Source organism: Salvelinus namaycush, chromosome 2 (genome assembly GCF_016432855.1).
Source record: "Salvelinus namaycush isolate Seneca chromosome 2, SaNama_1.0, whole genome shotgun sequence".
NCBI classification, from domain to species: domain Eukaryota; kingdom Metazoa; phylum Chordata; class Actinopteri; order Salmoniformes; family Salmonidae; genus Salvelinus; species Salvelinus namaycush.
In genome coordinates, this window is record NC_052308.1 from 52,972,195 (window position 1) to 52,992,162 (window position 19,968).

General features: G+C 42.1%; 1 protein-coding gene across 1 annotated transcript in view; it reads right to left on the reverse strand.

Moving 5' to 3' along the window:
• Positions 1–8,504: 8,504 nt before the first annotated feature.
• LOC120064465 (ras-related protein Rab-22A-like) overlaps positions 8,505–19,968 on the reverse strand; it is a 29,006-nt gene continuing 17,542 nt past the window's right edge. Inside the window, exons 4-5 of the mRNA XM_039015059.1 lie at positions 17,924–18,030; positions 8,505–9,506 (exon numbers count right to left, since the gene is read on the reverse strand). Of these exons, the coding sequence (XP_038870987.1) occupies positions 9,404–9,506; positions 17,924–18,030 (210 nt within the window). The 3' untranslated portion in view covers positions 8,505–9,403. The remainder of the gene's footprint in view (positions 9,507–17,923; positions 18,031–19,968) is intronic.

Genomic DNA, 19,968 nt, shown 5'->3' on the forward strand with positions numbered 1-19,968 from the left:
AGTGACGTTGGGCACTGATGTTGGGCGATTAGGCCTGGATCGCAGTAGGCATTCCAATTCATCCCAAAGGTGTTGGATGGATTTGAGGTCAGGGCTCTGTGCAGGCCAATCAAGTTCTTCCACACCGATCTCGACAAACCATTTCTGTATGGACCTCACTTTGTGCACGGGGGCATTGTCATGCTGAAACAGGAAAGGGCCTTCCCCAAACTGTTGCCACAAAGTTGGAAGCACAGAATCATCTAGAATGTCATTGTATGCTGTAGCGTGAAGATTTCCTTTCACTGGAACTAAGGGGCCAAGCCAGAACCAGTCCCAGACCATTATTCCTCCTCCGCCAAACTTTAAAATTGGCACTATGCATTTGGCCAGGTAGCGTTCTCCTGGCATCCGGCAAACCCAGATTAGTCCGTTGGACTGCCAGATGGTGAAACGTGATTCATCACACCATAGAATGCGTTTCCACTGCTCCAGAGTCCAATGGCGGCGAGCTTTACACCACTCCAACCATGCTTGGCATTGCGCATGGTGATCTTAGGCTTGTGTGCAGCTGCTTGGCCATGGAAACCCATTTCATAAAGCTTCAGACGAACAGATCTTGTCCTGACATTGCATCCAGAGGCAGTTTGAAACTGTGTTGCAACCGAGGACAGATTATTTTTATGCTCTTCAGCACCCGGCGGTCCCGTTGTTTGAGCTTGTGTGGCCTATCACTTTGCTAGCCGCTGTTGCTCCCAGACATTTCCACTTCACAATAACAGCACTTATAGTTGACCGGGGCAGCTCTAGCAAGGCAGAAATTTGACGGACTGACTCGTTGGAAAGATGGCACTTATGATGGTGCAACATTGAAAGTCACTGAGCTCTTCAGTTAGGCCATTCTACTGCCAATGTGTGTCTATGGAGATTGCATGGCTGTGTGTTCGATTTTATACACCTGTCAGCAACAGGTATGGTTGAAATAGCTGAATCCACTGATTTGAAGGGGTGTCCTCATACTTTTGTATATATAGTGTAGCTCTGGTCCAGGGAGGTAGTGTGTTCCTCTACTGTCTTAGAAGAGGAGTGTGCTCCTACGCCCTTGACCAGAGCTACCACCAAGGTATTCTCAGTCCAGCCCATTAGACTGTATCCACACACACCTTCCTTTAATATCTTTTTTTATTATTAGTAAACCCTTTTAGACATTTAGCAACTCACTGCTAACAAATGTTTTCAGGCTTTTTATTTATATTTACAATCATTATGAGAAGTATGAAGGCCAAATGTGGCAAAATACTAGTGGAATTATTTATACTGAACAAAAATATAAATGCAACATGCAAACATTTCAAAGACTTTACTGAGTTACAGTTCATATAAGGAAATCAGTCAATTGAAATTAACAAACAAAAATAAACTAAAATTGCATTTGTCACGTGTGCCGAATACACCAGGTGAAATGCTTACTTACAAGCCCTTAACCAACAATGCAGTTTTAAGAACAACAAGTGTTAAGAAAGTATTTACTAAAATAAAAATAATATTTATCAGTCAGTTTTCTCTGCGGTAGCTGTTAAGAAGCCCTTTGAACCTAGACTTGAAACTCCGGTACCTCTTTCCGTGCGGTAGCAGAGAGAACAGTCTATGACTAGGGTGGCTGGAGTCTTTTAGGGCCTTCCTCTGACACTGCCTGGTATAGAGGTGCTGGATGGCAGGAAGCTTGGCCCCAGTGATGTACTGGCCCATGCAGCTGTAAGGATCTGAGGACCCATGCCAAATCGTTTCAGTCTCCTGAGGGGGAATAGGCATTGTCGTGCCCTCTTCATGACTGTCTTGCTGTGTTTGGACCATAATAGTTTTTTGGTGATGTGGACACCAAGGAACTTGAAACTCTCAACCTGCTCCACCACAGCCCTGTCGATTAGAATGGGGGCGTGCTCGGTCCTCCTTTTCCTGTAGTCCACAATCATCTCCTTTGTCTTGATCACATTGATGGATAGGTTGTTATCCTGGCACCACACTGCCAGGTCTCTGACCTCCTCCCTATAGGATGTCTCATCGTTGTCGGTGATCAGGCCTACCATTGTTGGATCAGGCCTAATGATGGTGTTGGAGTCGTGCTTGGCCATGCAGTCATGAACAGGGAGTACAGGAGGGGATTGAGCACGCACCCCCGAGGGGCCCCGTGTTGAGGATCAGCGTGGCAGATGTGTTGTTACCTACCCTTACCACCTGGGGGCGGCCCGTCAGGAAGTCCATGATCCAGTTGCAGAGGGAAATGTTTAGTCCCAGGGTCCTTAGCTTAGTGATGAGCTTTGAGGGCACTATGGTGTTGAATGCTGAGCTGTAGTCAATGAATAGCATTCTCAGGTAGGTGTTCCTTTCATCCAGGTGGGAAAGGGCAGTGCGTGGAGTGCAATAGATTGCATCATCTGTGGATCTGTTTGGGCGGTATGCAAATTGGAGTGGGTCTAGGGTTTCTGGAATAATGGTGTTAATGTGAGCCAAGACCAGCCTTTCAAAGCACTTCATGGCTACAGATGTGTGTGCTATGGGTCGGTAGTCATTTAGGCAGGTTACCTTGGTGTTCTTGGGCACAGGGACTATGGTGGTCTGCTTGAAACATGTTGGTATTACAGACTCGGTCTTGGACAGGTTGAAAATGTCAGTGAAGTAATTCATCTGGCCCTGCGGCCATGTGAATGTTGACCTGTTTAAAGTTCTTACTCACATTGGGCTACAGAGAGCGTGATCACATAGTTGTCCAGAACAGCTGATGGTCTCATGCATGCTTCAGTGTTGCTTGCCTCGAAACGAGCAGAAGTAATTTAGCTCGTCTGGTAGGCTTGTGTCACTGGGCAGCTGTGACAGCTGCGCGGCTGTGCTTCCCTTTGTAGTCAGAAATAGTTTGCAAGCCCTGCCACATCTGACGAGCATCGGAGCCGGCGTAGTACGATTCAATCTTAGTCCTGTATTGACACTTTTTCTGTTTGATGGTTCGTCGTAGGGCATAGCGGCATTTCTTATAAGTGTCCGGGTTAGAGTCCCACTCCTTGAAATTGGCAGCTCTACCCTTTAACTCAGTGTGGATGTTGCCTGTAATCCATGGCTTCTGGTTAGGGTATGTACGTACGGTTACTGTGGGGACGACATCATCAATGCACTTATTGATGAAGCCAGTGACTGATGGGGTGTACATGTTCCAGTCTGTGCTTGAAAAACAATCCTGCAGCTTAGCATCTGTGTCATCTGACCACTTCTTTATTGAGCGAGTCACTGGTACTTCCTGCTTTAACTTTTGCTTGTAAGCAGGAATCAGGAGAATAGAGTTATGGTCAGATTTGCAAAATGGAGGGTGAGGAAGAGCTTTGTACTTGTCTCTGTGTGTGGAGTAAAGGTGGCCTAGAATTTCCCCTCTGGTTGCACATGTAACATGCTGGTAGAAATTAGGTAAAACAGATTAAAATGTTCCTGCATTAAAGTCCCCGGCCACTAGGAGCGCCGCCTCTGGATGAGCATTTTCTTGTTTGCTTATGGCCTTATATAGCTTGTTGAGTGCCGTCTTAGTGTCAGCATCGGTTTGTGGTGGAAATAGACAGCTATGAAAAATATAGATGAAAACTGTCTTGGTAAATAGTGTGGTCTACAGCTTATCATGAGATACTCTACCTCAGCAGATACTCTACCTCAGGCGAAACCTAGCGACTTCCTTAATATTAGATTTCATGCACCAGCTGTTATTTACAAATATACATAGACCGCCACCCCTTGTCTTACCGGAGGCAGCGGTTCTATCTTGCCGATGGACCGAAAACTCAGCCAGCTGTATGTTATCCATGTCGTCGTTCAGCCACGACACAGTGAAACATAAGATATTACAGTTTTTAATGTCCCGTTGTTAGGATAGTCTTGATCGGAGCTCATCCATTTTATTATCCAATGATTGCATGTTGGTTATAGGACTGATGGTAAAGGCGGATTACTCACTTGCCGTCGGATACTTACAAGGCTCCCCGACCTAAGTCCTCGATATCTCCGTCTCTTCTTCATACGAAAGACAGGGATTTGGGCCCTGTCGGGTGTCTGAAGTAAATACTTTGTGTCCGACTCCTTAAAGAAAAAATCTTCATCCAGTACGAGGTGAGTAATCGCTGTCCTGATATCCAGAAACATTATGTACAACATAAGTTACTAATAACGTGAAAAAACACACACAGTAGCACAATTGGTTAGGAGCCTGTAAAACGGCAGACATCTCCTCGGGCGCCATTCAAATGTCCCAAATCCCTAATTAGGCCCAAATGTATGGATTTCACATGACTGGGAATACAGATATGCCTCTGTAGGTCACAGATACCTTAAAAGAAAATGGGCCTCACAATGGGCTTCAGGATCTCGTCACAGTATCTCCGTGCATTCAAATTGCCATCGATAAAATGCAATTGTGTTCGTTGTCTGTAGATTATGCCTGTCTGTGGTTGTGAGGCCGTTGGAAGCGGCTTAGGGTAGAGAAATTAACATTAAATTCTCTGGCAACAGCGCTGGTGGACATTTCTGCAGTCAGCATGCCAATTTCATGCTCCCTCAAAACTGGAGAAATCTGTGGCATTGTGTTGTGTGACAAAACTGCACATTTTAGAGTTTTTTATTTATTGTTCCCAGCACAAGGTGTACCTGTGTAATGATCATGCTGTTTAATTAGCTTCTTGTTATTCCATACCTGTCAGGTGGATGGATTATCTTGGCAAAGGAGAAATACTCACTAACAGGGATGTAAAAAGATTGTGAACAAAATTTGAGAGAAAGGCTTTTTGTGTGTATGGAACATTTCTGCGATCTTTTATTTCATCTCACAAAACATGGGACCAACACTTTACATGTTGCGTTTATATATTGGTTCAGTGTACATGTGTTTGTCTATCTATGCCAGGTCTAGCATCTCAGACAATGTACAATAAATTATATTCAATCTTACAGATGAAATAGTCATTGCTTTTTGTGCAATGTACTGTACATGTTTGGTGGTATCTACATTGAAAAACAGACAATTTAAACATAGATTTTGCAGCAACACATTCCCAGGACCAGCTCAAGACTTGGTATTTTTCAAAAACATAATTCATGTAAAACTGCAGGTCTTTCTATGATACCCCCTAAACACTATAATGCCTCATATAATATGCCAAATGCAGTAACTTTATCTTGTCACATACCAGACATAATCAGTACAATTTAGACATTGCATTGTTATTTATGTATTACAAATACCCACTTTTCCAACCGTTAAGCATTAGAACAAATGTGAGCAATGAAATAGTGATATTATGATGTGCTATTAAAATGACTTTTTAAAATTTTAATTACTGCTGGAATGCAAAGGCAGCATGTTATGCAATGGCCTTACAGAAACAATGAATCAAGTTGATTAACTCAAACATTGCAAGATGTATTGGGACTTGTCTGGTTAGTATTTTTCAGATATATGTTTTCTTCAGAAAAATGGCAATTAATCGACTATTATATATAAATATATATATTTTTTATCTAGGCAAGTCAGTTAAGAACACATTCTTATTTACAATGACGGCCTAGGAACAGTGGGTTAACTGCCTTGTTAAGGGGCAGAACAGATTTTTACCTTGTCAGCTCGGGGATTTAATCTAGCAACCTTTCGGTTACTGGCTCAACGCTCTAACCACTAGGCTACCAGGAATAATATACCTGAAACGGGATAGGTTTTGGTGCACAAATCAATACGAATACTTGATCTGAAAGTGCAGTTGTAGAAGTACCAGAGCTATAATAAATTTCCCTTAAAAAAAAATGCATTGTCCTTGTGAAATACGATATCATTTCAAGTGGAAGTCATTGAGGAACACTTTAAAATTCCACAAAATCATTAACATTGAACTTTTAAAGGCCTTTTGAAGAATTGATGATCAGAAATCAACACATCACACCTAAAAGTAACATATAACCATATTATAAATCTCCTTGATCCCTAGGAATTCTTGTTTGTCACATTTGAGTAACCCTTGCCATAAAGACAATTATTGCACTGACATGGTTGTTAAAACAAATTCCTGAAGAATGTACAGTCTACCCTGCTATTTACACAACTCACTATCAACGCTTATTAGAATGCACAATGGTCAATAAAAAAAACAACATGTTGAGTAAAAAGGAAAGGACACAAGCCACTAAGACAACTTAACCTCAAGAGACCCACCTTGCATTCCAATTATCGGTCCACTTATTATTATCGGTGTGCACTTGTATACTCCTCCACACTCATTTAAATAATTGAATTAGATTGGTGTACAATGCATACAAAGAGAGTTTCCAACACATTTCTTAGACCAGTCATTAAATCCATGATGGGAAGTGAACAAATACACACATTAGGAGAAAGGACAGACAACTGGGAGGCATAGTGGCCAGTTTACAACTGGAGTTAAAATGTGGCCCATTTCTGTATTTTTGGCATGAGGGAAAGCCACTAAGAGGAAATCAAAAGGAAAGGGGAACAATTCCATTGACAACTCTGTGCTAAGTGTTATCCCTAAATTGCCAGTCAAATGGCAATAGCAATGGCTCATGAACTACTGTAACATGCGAGACCTAACATTAATGTGCTACACAGAGGAGCAATTTAAGACATAGTGAACATGTTGCTCATAGTGTTCTTTCAATGATTCTCTGTATTTCTGGACAAGGTGTTCCAGTTCCACTCCATATTCAAGCTCGACTTGATTGCTTGCATCACAGTGGATGGAAGGAAAGGCAGCCGGCGCCGGAAAGAAGGGGCGAGGGGAACGAATGAGACCGGTCTACAGAGTACAGCATATAATTCAGAGAGGAAGAGAGAGCACGGTTTGTTAGCGGGTCAGCATGTCAACAGAACGCAGTGCCTGGTTCTCTTCGTGTATCCTTTTCTTTAGAAAGATCTAAGCTCGAAGAGTGTAGTCAAGTTCTTCCCAGAACAAGTCAAGTTTCTAGATATGGCCCTTTTTTATCTCAGGCCAGGTAGTAAAACTACATTGGATGTGTGAGCCAGTGCTTATTCTGTAAAAGAATGAGAAAATAAAGTTGAAAAATGTTTATGGGACAATTAAAGAATTGGTAGGACCTCACAAAATCACTCTCCTGTAAAACGGTCGTAAAAGAGAAACAGCAAGAGATCAAGGACGGACGGAGTTGCCAACTCACACAAACAGTTAAAATGCCATTTCAGAAACATTGAAACACAATGAATACTGTAAAAAGGCTGGCAGTATTCTCCAAGCACTCCAGGGCAATTCATTTACAGAATTCCAGCGAGTGGCTCATTTGCTCTAATATTAAAATGTAAATGTGAGCAGTTTGAGAAGTTATATCGCACACTTAGTGACTGCCAGTCTTGTTAGCACTCAAATAGGCTGGCCCGTTAAGAGACGACCACAGGGCCCTAATCATGAACGCCTTCCAATCAGGGGTGTAGTGGAGGGTAAACGCAAGTAAACACAGTTTACCCAACTTTTTGTGGAAAAAATGCATTAAAAGTATAGGGAGTGTTACTTTTTTCACCGAGACTGGCGATAAGAGTTTACCTACTTTTTTTTTTTACCACTACATCACTGCTCTCAATGTAGAGGTCAGCCATAAAAGGACTGTTCTCTCCTTTTCAGTGGCAACAATCAACAAGCTTCGTTACCATCACAAAACCCATTTACCCTCCAAAATGTTGAGGCTAAAACAGATGGAATGAAAGTGACAACGATATTGATGAATACAAAATTGTAACAGAGCAACAAGACACAAAATACATAAAAAAAATAAAAAAAATGACTCCCATTGGGGATTTTCATTACTGTAGCATCAAACGGTTTGGTAAACACCTGCCTTAGTTGGCCATATGCTGCAAAGCACTGTGTGAGGGCCATTATAGGTCAGACTACACAAATACATTTCCCTTCATGCACTTCTGACTCATCAACCTGGATCACAATGATTAGATAGATCCATACAGGTGTTAATATTTTCAGACTGAAGTGGCACTCTTTGAAAATAGTTGGGCAAACCTGACGGAAATGTAAAAGAAAATGTTGGTACGCTCCAGATTAATGAAACTGTTGTTACTTAGGCCAGCAGCATACCACCCTGCATCCCACTGCTGGCTTGCTTCTGAAGCTAAGCAGGGTTGGTCCTGGTCAGTCCCTGGATGAGAGACCAGATGCTGCTGGAAGTGGTGTTGGAGGGCCAGTAAGAGGTACCCTTTCCTCTGGTCTAAAAATGCCCCAAGGCAGTGTTTGAGGACATTGCCCTGTGTAGGGTTCTGTCTTTTGGATGGGACGTTAAGCGGGTGTCCTGACTCTGTGATCACTAAAGATCCCATGGCACTTATTGTAAGAGTAGGGGTGTTAACCCTGGTGTCCTGGCTAAATTCCCAATCTCGCCCTCATACCATCACAGTTACCTAATCATCCCCAGCTTACAATTGGCTCATTCATCCCCCCTACTCTCCCCTGTAACTATTCCCCAGGTTGTTGCTGTAAATGAGAATGTGTTCAGTCATCTTACCTCGTAAAATAAGTGTAAAAATATATATATACTTAGACTTACTGTAGTTGATTTAGTAAGAGATTGGTATTAGTCCATTTAGAGGTGGAGAAAGTACATCTATACATGCCTACCTAGCCATTTTTTAAGAAGAAACTGAAAATATAAAGGTATGTTAAAAATAACCTCCATATTGTCTCCGGTTACAAAATAGACCCTGTAGCCATTGCAAGAAAAGAATCACAGCATGCTGTAAACCCGATGATGCCAGGACCCGTGTAGAGGTTTACGAGATCGAAACAGAAATAAAATCTGTGTTAACGTTCTTCTTCTTTTCAGAAGTATTACAAGACCTATAAAAGACAGGCAGGAGGGAGCGCTTATAACTTGGGCAAATCATAGCAATTGCTGTGGCTTTGGACTGCTAGATTAAGACATTTTACGTTGAAAACCTTTGAGGATGCATCTCAAATGGCACCCTCTTTCTCTATATAGTGCACTACTTTTGACCAGGGCCCATAGTGCACTATATAGGAATAGAACGAAGTGAACACAGCAAGAGAGCGGGTGATACTTCCATTGACCTTCTTGAGGAACCTAAAGGCAAAATACTAAAGGCTGTGAACTTTGGTTGAACCTTTTGGGGTCTGGATAGGGAGACAGGAAACACAAACCGACAGCTTCACAAAATCCAAGCCAAAGCAATACCCCAGTGAATTGCAATAGGCTTGCTCTTTAGAGTGGAGTATTAGATGGAGGAGACAATGGCTGTAGGAGTCAGTGGTCCCCGATGGAGGAGTGGTATTCTGTTGGAGGGACGATGGAGGCTGTAAGCAGAGAAAGGTCATTGCGTCAGGGGTCAAGAATCAGGGTGGGACTAAGATCAAAAGACCTCATGGATGTTAATGGCGTTCTTGGTGCTGGTCTCCACAAAGATGGCATGGATGGAGTCTGCGTAGTCCTTGGCATCCTTCTCCAAGACCTCCCTGTAAAAAGAGTGTTCAAGTCTTAAAACAGGGTGCATCTCAATAGTGGAGAGAGGTGCACTGATCTGAAAACACAGGATAGGTAACAGCAATATGGCGGACGTGAGCCAAGAAATCGTTGTTGCTTGTCCAGTTGTTTAACATCAGTGCAAATGAAAAAGAGGAGGCTCCAGGACACACCCCTTAAAAAATGTGACGGACCGGACCCAAACGGGAGATGAGCAGAAAAGAAGAGAGAAAGGGACCCATGCCAGCACCTCCCCACTAGGACTGACACAATTATGGTATAACCGTGTAACCAACGTTTATGGATGAAGACCGTCATGAAAATAAAATAACCAACATAACTGTAAAAAATGTAAAATACATGTGGAACGAACAGCTGATTGAAGATGGGACAATAGCTACTTTTCTATTAGAATGTACTTTTTAAGTAACACTGCATACTAGAATGGACTCTAACTACATGTGTAATTATCCTACTGTTTTCACCAAACAAATGTGAATGGGCATTTGTGCGGTTGAGTCCATTTCTGCGGTAACATGGACTCTAAACATGATGAAACTTAGCTCCTCGCTGAAACAAGCAAGGGGTTGTATTATGCCATCATTGACTTGAATGGGGATGCCTATTCTATCAATTATATTCTTATGGCAGCACATGCAGTCAGGAGCAGAGGAGAGGAAAACCAACCACGTGACGGACACCGATGTCTGCTCCCAGACAAGCTAAACAACTTCTTCGCGGGCCACTCCCGAGGACTGTGAGCTCTCGTTCTCCATGGCCGACATGAGTAAGACATTTGAAGCGTGTTAACACTCGCAAAGCTGCCGGCCCAGGTGGCATCCCTAGCCGTGTCCTCAGAGCATTTGCAGACCAGCTGGCTGGAGTGTTTACGGACATATTCAATCTCTCCCTATCCCAGTCTGCTGTCCCCACTTGCTTCAATATGTACACTATTGTTCCTGTACCCAAGAAAACAAAGGTAGCTGAAGTAAATGACTATCGCCCCGTAGCACTCACTTCATGCATGAAGTGAGTTGAGAGGCAAGTTAACCAGCATGGCTACCACAGCATTCTGCAGCGATACATCATCCCATCTGGTTGGCGCTTAGTGGGACTATCATTTGTTTTTCAACAGGACAATGACCCAAAACACACCTCCAGGCTGTGTAAGGGCTCCTTCAAGACTGTTGGAAAAGCATTCCAGATATAGTTGGTTGAGAGAATGCAAAGCTGTCATCAAGGCAAAGGGTGGCTACTTTGAAGAATCTAAAATCTAAAATATACTTTGATTTGTTTAATACTTTTTTGGTTACTACATGATGCCATATGTGTTATTTCATCGTTTTGATGTCTTCACTATTATTTTACATTGTAGAATATAGTAAAAATAAAGAAAAACCCTTGAATGAGTAGGTGTGTCCAAACTGGTACTGTATGTATGTATGTATGTATGTATGTATGTATGTATGTATGTATGTATGTATGTATGTATGTATGTATAGTGCATGAGTCAGATGTATGTATGTATGTTATTGTGTGTAACAGTGATAACACCAAGTAAAACTGAAATAACTTAAAACACAAAATATAAATATCCATTAACAAACTTCTTATAGCTTAGACTAATTTCCACTTCCTGAACACATACTACTTAAATAAAAAACATAGCCTTTTCTTAGTAAAACACAAAAGTAAAAATGAAATAATACAGTAGTCTTTCAACCATATAGTCATGGTGAGTCATGGAGAGTATTCAGACACCTTGACTTTTCCAGCCTGATTCTAAAATGGATTCAATCGTTTTTCCCCCTCATCAATCTACAAACAATACCCCATAATGATAGCCATATATATATATATATATATATATATATATATATATATATATATATATAATTTCATAGTTTTGAAGTCTTCACTATTATTCTACAATGTGTAAAATAAAGAAAAACCCTTGAATGAGTAGGTGTCAAACTTTTGACTGGTACTGTAATAATGGACCTCCCGAGTGGCGCAGCGGTCTTGAGGCGTCACTACAGACCCGGGTTCGATCCCAGGCTGTGTCACAGCTGGCCGTGACCGGGAGACCCATGAGGTGGCGCACAATTGGCTCAGCATTGTCCGGGCTAGGCTGGCCGCGATTTCCTTGTTTCATTGCGCTCTAGCGACACCTTGTGGCGGGCCGGGCTCCTGCCAGCTGACTTCGGTCGCCAGCTGGATGGTATTTCCTCCGACACATTGGTGCGGCTGGTTCCTGGGTTAAGCGAGCAGTGCGTCAAGAAGCGGTGCGGCTTGGCAGGGTCATGTTTCAAAGGACGCATGGCTCCCGACCTTCGCCTCTCCCGAGTCCGTAGGGGAGTTGCAGCGACGGGACAAGACTAACTACCAATTGGATATCACAAAAAAGGAGCATCAGTGTAGTTGAGGTGTTGTTGCCTACGTTGACCACCCGGGGGTGGCCCGTCAGGAATTCTAGAACCCAGTTGCACAGGGCGGGGTTCAGACCCAGGGCCCTGAGCTTAATGATGAGCTTGGAGGATACTATGGTGTTGAAGGCTGAGCTGTAGTCAATTAATAGCATTCTTACATAGGTATTCCTCTTGATGATTGTGGACTACAGAAAAAGGAGGACCGAGCATGGCCCCATTCTCATCGACAGGGCTTTAGTGGAGCAGGCTGACAGCTTCAAGTTCCTTGGTGTCCACATCACCAACAAACTATCATGGTCCAAACACACCAAGACAGTCGTGAAGAGGGCACGACAAAGCCTATTCCCCCTCAGGAGACTGAAAAGATTTGGCATGGGTCCTCATATCCTCAAAAAGTTCTACAGCTGCACCATCGAGAGCATCCTGACTGGTTGCATCACTGCCTGGTATGGCAACTGCTCGGCCTCCGACCACAAGGCACTACAGAGGGTAGTGCGTACGGCCCAGTACTTTACTGGGGCCAAGCTTCATGCCATCCAGGACCTCTATACCAGGCGGTGTCAGAGGAAGGCCGTAAAAATTGTCAAAGACTCCAGCCACCCTAGTCATAGACTGTTCTATCTGCTACCACACGGCAAGCTGTACCAGAGCGCCAAGTATAGGTCCAAAAGGCTTCTTAACAGCTTCTACCCCCCCTTTTACGCTGCTGCTACGCTCTGTGTATTGTCGATGCATAGTCACTTTAACTCAACCTACATGTACATATTACATCAATTACCTCGCTACTGTTATTTTACTGCTGCTCTTTAATTATTTGTTACTTTTTTCTTTTATTTAACACTTATTTTTCTTAAAACTGCATTGTTGGTTAAAACCTTTCTGGACTCCCCATCCCGGATCCGGGATATTTGTCATCAAAAACCCTGACTAGCATAGCGCGAACGGTATATAATAAAATATAATTTCATGAAATCACAAGTGCAATATTGCAAAACACAGCTTAGCCTTTTGTTAATCCATCTGTCGTCTCAGCTCAACAAAACAATAAGAACAGCTAGCGTCAGGTAACTTGGTAACAAAAATCAGAAAATCAGAAAAGCAATCAAATTAATCGTTTACCTTTGATGATCTTCGGATGGTTTCACTCACAAGACTCCCAGTTAGACAGCAAATGTTCCTTTTGTTCCATAAAGATATTTTTTATATCCAAATACCTCCGTTTGTTTGCTGCGTCATGCCCAGGAATCCACCGGAAAAAGCGTTCGCGACAACGCCGGAAAAAATTCCAAATTATATCCATAATGTCCACATAAACATGTCAAACGTTGTTTTTGATCCAACTTCAGGGTGTTTTTCAAATATCTATTCGATAATAAATCAACCGGGACAGTTGGCTTTTCACTAGGACCGAGAGAAACAATGGCTGCCTTTCACTTTGCGCAAAAATCACTCGGAGAGCCCCCACCTATCCACTTACGCAATGTGCCCTTTCACGCTCATTCTTCAAAATAAAGGCCTGAAACTATGTCTAAAGGCTGTTGACACCTTAGGGAAGACATAGCAAAAGAAGTCTTATTGATATCACTTTATATGGGCAATAGGAATGCATTGGAACAGAGAGGTCTCAAAAAGAGGGCCACTTCTTGGTTGGATTTTTCTCAGGTTTTCGCCTGCAATATCAGTTCTGTTTAACTCACATACACATTTTTTACAGTTTTGGAAACTTCAGAGTGTTTTCTATCCTAATCTATCCTATTATATGCATATTCTAGTTTCGGGGGCTGAGAAATAAGCAGTTTCAAATGGGTACGCCTTTTTAGCCCAAAGTGAAAACTGCGCCCCCTAGTTAGAAGAAGATTTATTAAGGGCTTGTAAGTAAGCATTTCACTGTAAGGTCTACCTACACCTGTTGTATTCGGCACATATGACAAATAAAATTTGATTTGATTTGTCCAGATGGGATAGGGCAGTGTGCAGTGCGATGACAATTGCATCATCCGTGGATCTATTGGGGCAGTATGCACATTTCAGTAGGTCTAGGGTGTCAGGTAAGGTGGAGGTGATATGATCCTTATGTGCCTTGAATTCTAAATAAATCACTGACAGTGTCACCAGCAAAGCATCCCCACACCATCACACCTCCTCCTCCATGCTTCCCGGTGGGAACCACGCATGCGGAGATCATCCGTTCACCTATTCTGCGTCTCACAAAGACACGGCGGTTGGAACCAAAAAACTCACATTTGAACTCATCAGACCAAAGGACAGATTTCCACCAGTCTAATGTCCATTGCTCGTGTTTCTTGGCCCAAGCAAGTCTCTTCTTATTATTGGTGTCCTTTAGTAGTGGTTTCTTTGCAGTAATTCGACCATGAAGGCCTGATTCACGCATTCTTCTCTGAACAGTTGATGTTGAGATGTGTCTGTTACTTGAACTCTGTGAAGCATTTATTTGGGCTGCACTCTGAGGTTTTTGTGACTGCACTTGAATAAACTTTCAAAGTTCTTGACATTTTCCGGATTGACTGACCTTCATGTCTTAAAGTAATGATGGACTGTCGTTTCTCTTTGCTCATTTGAGCTGTTTTTGCCATAATATGGACTTGGTCTTTCACCAAATAGGGCTATCTTCTGTATACCAACCCTACCTAATCACAACACACCGATAGGCTCAAATGCATTAAGGAAAGAAATTCCAAAAATTTAGATTTAACAAGGCACACCTGTTAATTGAAATGCATTCCAAGTGACTACCTCATGAATCTGGTTGAGAGATTGCCAAGAGTGTGCAAAGCTGTCACCATGACAAAGGTTGACTACTTTGAAGAATCTTAAATATATTTTGATTTGTTTAACACTTTTTTGGTTACTACATGCTTCCATATGTGTTATTTCATAGTTTTGATGTCTTCACTATTATTCTACAATGTAGAAAATAGTACAAATAAATAAAAACCCTTGGATGAGTAGGTGTGTCCCAACCTTTGACTGGTACTGTATATACAGTGCATTCAGAAAGTATTCAGACCCCTTGACTTTTTCCACATATTGTTACGTTACAGCTTTATTCGAAAATGGATTAAATACATGTTTTTCCACAGCAATCTATACAGAATACCCCATAATGGTTAAGCAACAACAGGTTTTTAGACATTTGTGCAAATGTATAAAACATATCCATCAACAGCAACTTCGCACAGCCATTGAAGAGGAGTGGACAACATTCCACAATCAACAGCCTGATCAACTCAATGCGAAGGAGAGGCAAATGTCGTACTGCATGAGGCAAATGATAGTCACACCACATACTGACTGGTTTTCAGATCCACGCCCCTTGTTAAGGTGTCTGTGACCAACAGATGCTTGTCTGTATTCCCAGTCATGTGAAATCCATAGATTAGGGCCTAATGATTTTATTTCAATTGACTGATTGCCTTATATGAAGTATAACTCAGTAAAATCTTCTAAATTGTTGCATGTTGTGTTGATATTTTTGTTCTGTGTACAGCTGAAGTCGGAAGTTTACAAACACTTAGGTTGGAATCATTAAAACTCTTTTTTCAACCACTCCACAAATGTCTTGTTAACAAACTATAGTTTTGGCAAGTCGGTTAGGACATCTACTTTGTGCATGACACAAGTAATTTTTCCAACAATTGTTTACAGACAGATTATTTCACTTATAATTCACTGTATCACAATTCCAGTGGGTCAGAAATGTACATACACTAAGTTGACTGTGTCTTTAAACAGCTTGGAAAAATCCAGAAAATGATGTCATGGCTTTAGAAGCATCTGATAGGCTAATTGACATAATTTGAGTCAATTGGAGGTGTACCTGTGGATGTATTTCAAGGCCTACCTTCAAACTCAGTGCCTCTTTGCTTGACATCATGGGAAAATCAAAAGAAATCAGCCAAGACCTCAGAAAAGCAATTGTAGACCTCCACAAGTCTGGTTCATCCTTGGGAGCAATTTCCAAACGCCTGAAGGTACCACGTTCATCTGTACAAACAATAGTACGCAAGTATAAACACCATGGGACCACGCAGCCATCATACCTCTCAGGAAGGATACGTGTTCTGTCGCCTAGAGATGAAGGTACGTTGGTGCGAAAAGTGCAAATCAATCCCAGAACAACAGCAAAGGACCTTGTGAAGATGCTGGAGGAAACAGGTACAAAAGTATATATATGCACAGTAAAACGAGTCCTATATCGACATAACCCGAAAGGCCGCTCAGCAAGGAAGAAGCCACTGGTCCAAAACCACCATAAAAAAGCCAGACTACGGTTTGCAACTGCACATGGGGACAACGATCGTACTTTTTGGAGAAATGTCCTCTGGTCTGATGAAACAAAAATAGAACTGTTTGGCCATAATGACCATCATTATGTTTGGAGGAAAAAGTGGGAGGCTTGCAAGCCGAAGAACACCATCCCAACCGTGAAGCACGGGGTGGCAGCATCATGTTGTGGGGGTGCTTTGCTGCAGGAGTAACTGGTGCACTTCACAAAATAGATGGCATCATGAGGCAGGAAAATTATGTGGATATATTGAAGCAACATCTCAAGACATCAATCAGGAAGTTAGAGCTTGGTCGCAAATGGGTCTTCCAAATGGACAATGACACCAAGCATACTTCCAACGTTGTGGCAAAATGGCTTAAGGACAACAAAGTCACGGTATTGGAGTGGCCATCACAAAGCCCTGACCTGAATCCTATAGAATATTTGTGGGCAGAACTGAAAAAGCGTGTGTGAGCAAGGAGGCCTACAAACCCAACTCAGTTACACCAGCTATGTCAGGAGGAATGGGCCAAAATTCACCCAACTTATTGTGGGAAGCTTGTGGAAGGCTACCTGAAACGTTTGACCCAAGTTAAACAATTTAAAGGCAATGCTACCAAATACTAATTGAGTGTATGTAAACTTCTGACCCACTGGGAATGTGGTGAAAGAAATAAAAGCTGAAATAAATAATTTCCTCTACTATTATTCTGACATTTCACATTCTTAAAATAAAGTGGTGATCCTAATTGACCTAAGACAGGGGATTTTTACTAAGATTTGTGAAAAACTGAGTTTAAATGTATTTGTCTAAGGTGTATGTAAACTTCCGACTTCAACTGTACATACAGTATATATTTTTTGAGCGGTTATTACGGTGACTGCGGTCATTTGGCTGGCCAATTACATCATCCAAAATTCCATGACCATCACAGCCCTACTCCCCACCAGTATCACATCACTCATCTCTACTAGACTTATGTGTTGCATGGGGCTTCCCCCAGTACTGCTATACCTTCATTCGATCCAGCTAATGCTCATCATATTACAATGAACTACACATGATGGAAGCAAACGAGCATCGTAAGCTGTGTTTCCACAGGGGCCCACTCTGATCGGAAAGCAATAGCATATACATGTTTCTCTTTATGAACTAGACCTGTGCTGTGTCCCATTTTGAGGTACAGTCATTTCAAATAATTGCTTAGCGAGTCAATAATGACTAATACTAATGGATGGACAGTAGATGGGAGATTATTTTAAGCATCAGTTCTTTCCACTGCTCCAATGCAATTAGGCTAGTCTAGTAGTTAAAGTCCTCTCATCTAAGCGAGCATGTTTGAGTGACATTACATACACATCCTCCAGTGTATCTCCAACAGAGAGCCGCAATGGCCGGCAGTTACTGTTCCATGGTATGTTCACATTGTTGGAGCCAAAAGTTTGAAGATACACGGTTGGCTCGGCCGTTGACGTCCCTTGCGTCGGCGAGTCATTTAATCTTCATTAGAAAATGTAGTACAAGCAAATCTCATGTCAACGATTCAGCGATTCGTCTGGTAAAATTACTCTATAGCGGCCATGCTGCTGACTTGTAAAAAATAAGCCAATGTCTGCGTCCCAAATGGCATCCTATTTCCTATATTGTGCACTACTTTTGACCAGGGCCCTGGGACTTGAGGGATTTATTTACCTGGCATCGGACAGGTCACACTTGTTGCCAGCGATGGCTACCACGATGTTGGGAGGGCCGTGTTGGCGAAGCTCCTTCACCCAGTTCTTCAATGCCTGGAACGAGTCCTGAGAAACACGGTTCAAGCTATTATTAATAATAAATAACTTATTCAACATTTATAGCGCTAATCATTTCATAAAGAATCCCAAAGTGCTTTAAAGCAACATAAAAATACATGAAATTTATAAAAAACATCACAACATGGACAGTCATTAGAAAGTTAATGGAGTGGTCATCTGAGGGAGGTGGTCAAGCTGGGAGGGAAAGTCCGGGGGCAGGCAGGCAGCACGGTCTCATCAAGGTGTCTCTCTGTCTCTGGCTTGTCCGTAGTAGGAATCAGGTTTGAGCTTAGCCAGTGGCACTGCAGTCCATGGACGCCATAGTAGGTAGCTAGCTACTCCTTCACTACTGCCAAAATGAAGCAACTTGGATGATGCTGTGTCAGTCACGTGGCTCCAGAAAGCACACGACATTTCAATAATTATTCAAGATTAGCCTCACCGCACCGATCTGCCGTCTTGCTTTCGGACTTCTCTCCATCCTCAACCTCTGGACACTAGCTTGCATTTCGAATCAAACAATTGCCAGCTAATGTTAGCTTGCTTGCTTGCTAGCTAGTCAAACAAAGAAATGAAACAACTTCACCTTCAGTCTTAATGCTGTGGTTGATTCTGATGATATTAATTAGTTATATTAATTGTTCATTCTTAAAACACAAAGATTATACAAAGAAATGCCTTAATTCATTAATTACAAAATATTTACAAATGTACAGGAGCTCTCTGCTTATGCTGCTACTAGGGTGCCATGGCAACTATATACTATAAAGTTATTACTACTTTATAGTATACATATAGTAAACATCTTACATTGGCATCCCACTGGTCACTTTGAGTCAAATATAGGCATGTCCAGTAAACATATACTGTCCATACTCATGTGTCTGCATGTCCTGTTCACATCTCCTATGTTTCACGCCTGTTTAAATCCCACACGCGCACACAGTTATGCGTTGCATAACATTATCTCAAACTCTAATATCTAACATTAAATAGTACCCGCAAAACACCAGTCTCAACGTCAACAGGGAAGACTCCGGGATGCTGGTCTTCTAGGCAGAGTTGCAAAGAAAAAGCCATATCTCAGACTGGCTAATAAAAATAAAAAAAAGATTAAGATGGGTAAAAGAACATGGACACTGGACAGAGGAACTCTGGCCTAGAAGGCCAGCATCCCGGAGTCACCTCTTCACTGTTGACGTTGAGACTGGTGTTTTGCGGGTACTATTTAATGAAGCTGCCAGTTGACGACTTGTGAGGCCTATGGCTGACCCTGTAAAACAGCACTTTTCACTGCACCTATCCGGTGTATGTGACAATAAATCATATTTAAAAAATAAACAAAGTCTTTGGACTAGGCGAGACAGCGATTCATACTTTGGTTTAATTTACCTGGCTGTTGTCACTAAATGCTAACCTTACCATGCTTTCCCAAAAAGTCCATATCCCCAAATTAGGATGTTATAGACTAAATTACCTGCACAAAGTATCTTCATTCACAATAACTTTCAGACACTAGGCTACGTGTCACGCCCTGACCGTAGAGATCCTTTTTATGTCTCTATTTTGGTTGGTCAGGGCGTGAGTTTGGGTGGGCATTCTTTGTCTGGTGTTCTATGTTGTCCTTGTGTTGTATTTCTGTGTGTTTGGCCTGGTATGGTTCTCAATCAGAGGCAGCTGTCTATCGTTGTCTCTGATTGAGAATCATACTTAGGTAGCCTGTTCCCGCCTGTGTTTGTGGGTGGTTGTTTCCTGTTTAGTGTTTGTTTCACCTTTCAGGACTGTTCGTTTGTCGTGTTTGTTGTTTTGTCAAGTGTTTCATATTTTAATTAAATAGTATGAACACTTACCACGCTGCACCTTGGTCCTCTTCTTCTCCTCCAGACGACAAGCGTTACACTACGTTTACACAGGCATCCCAATTCTGATATTGTGCCCAATTAT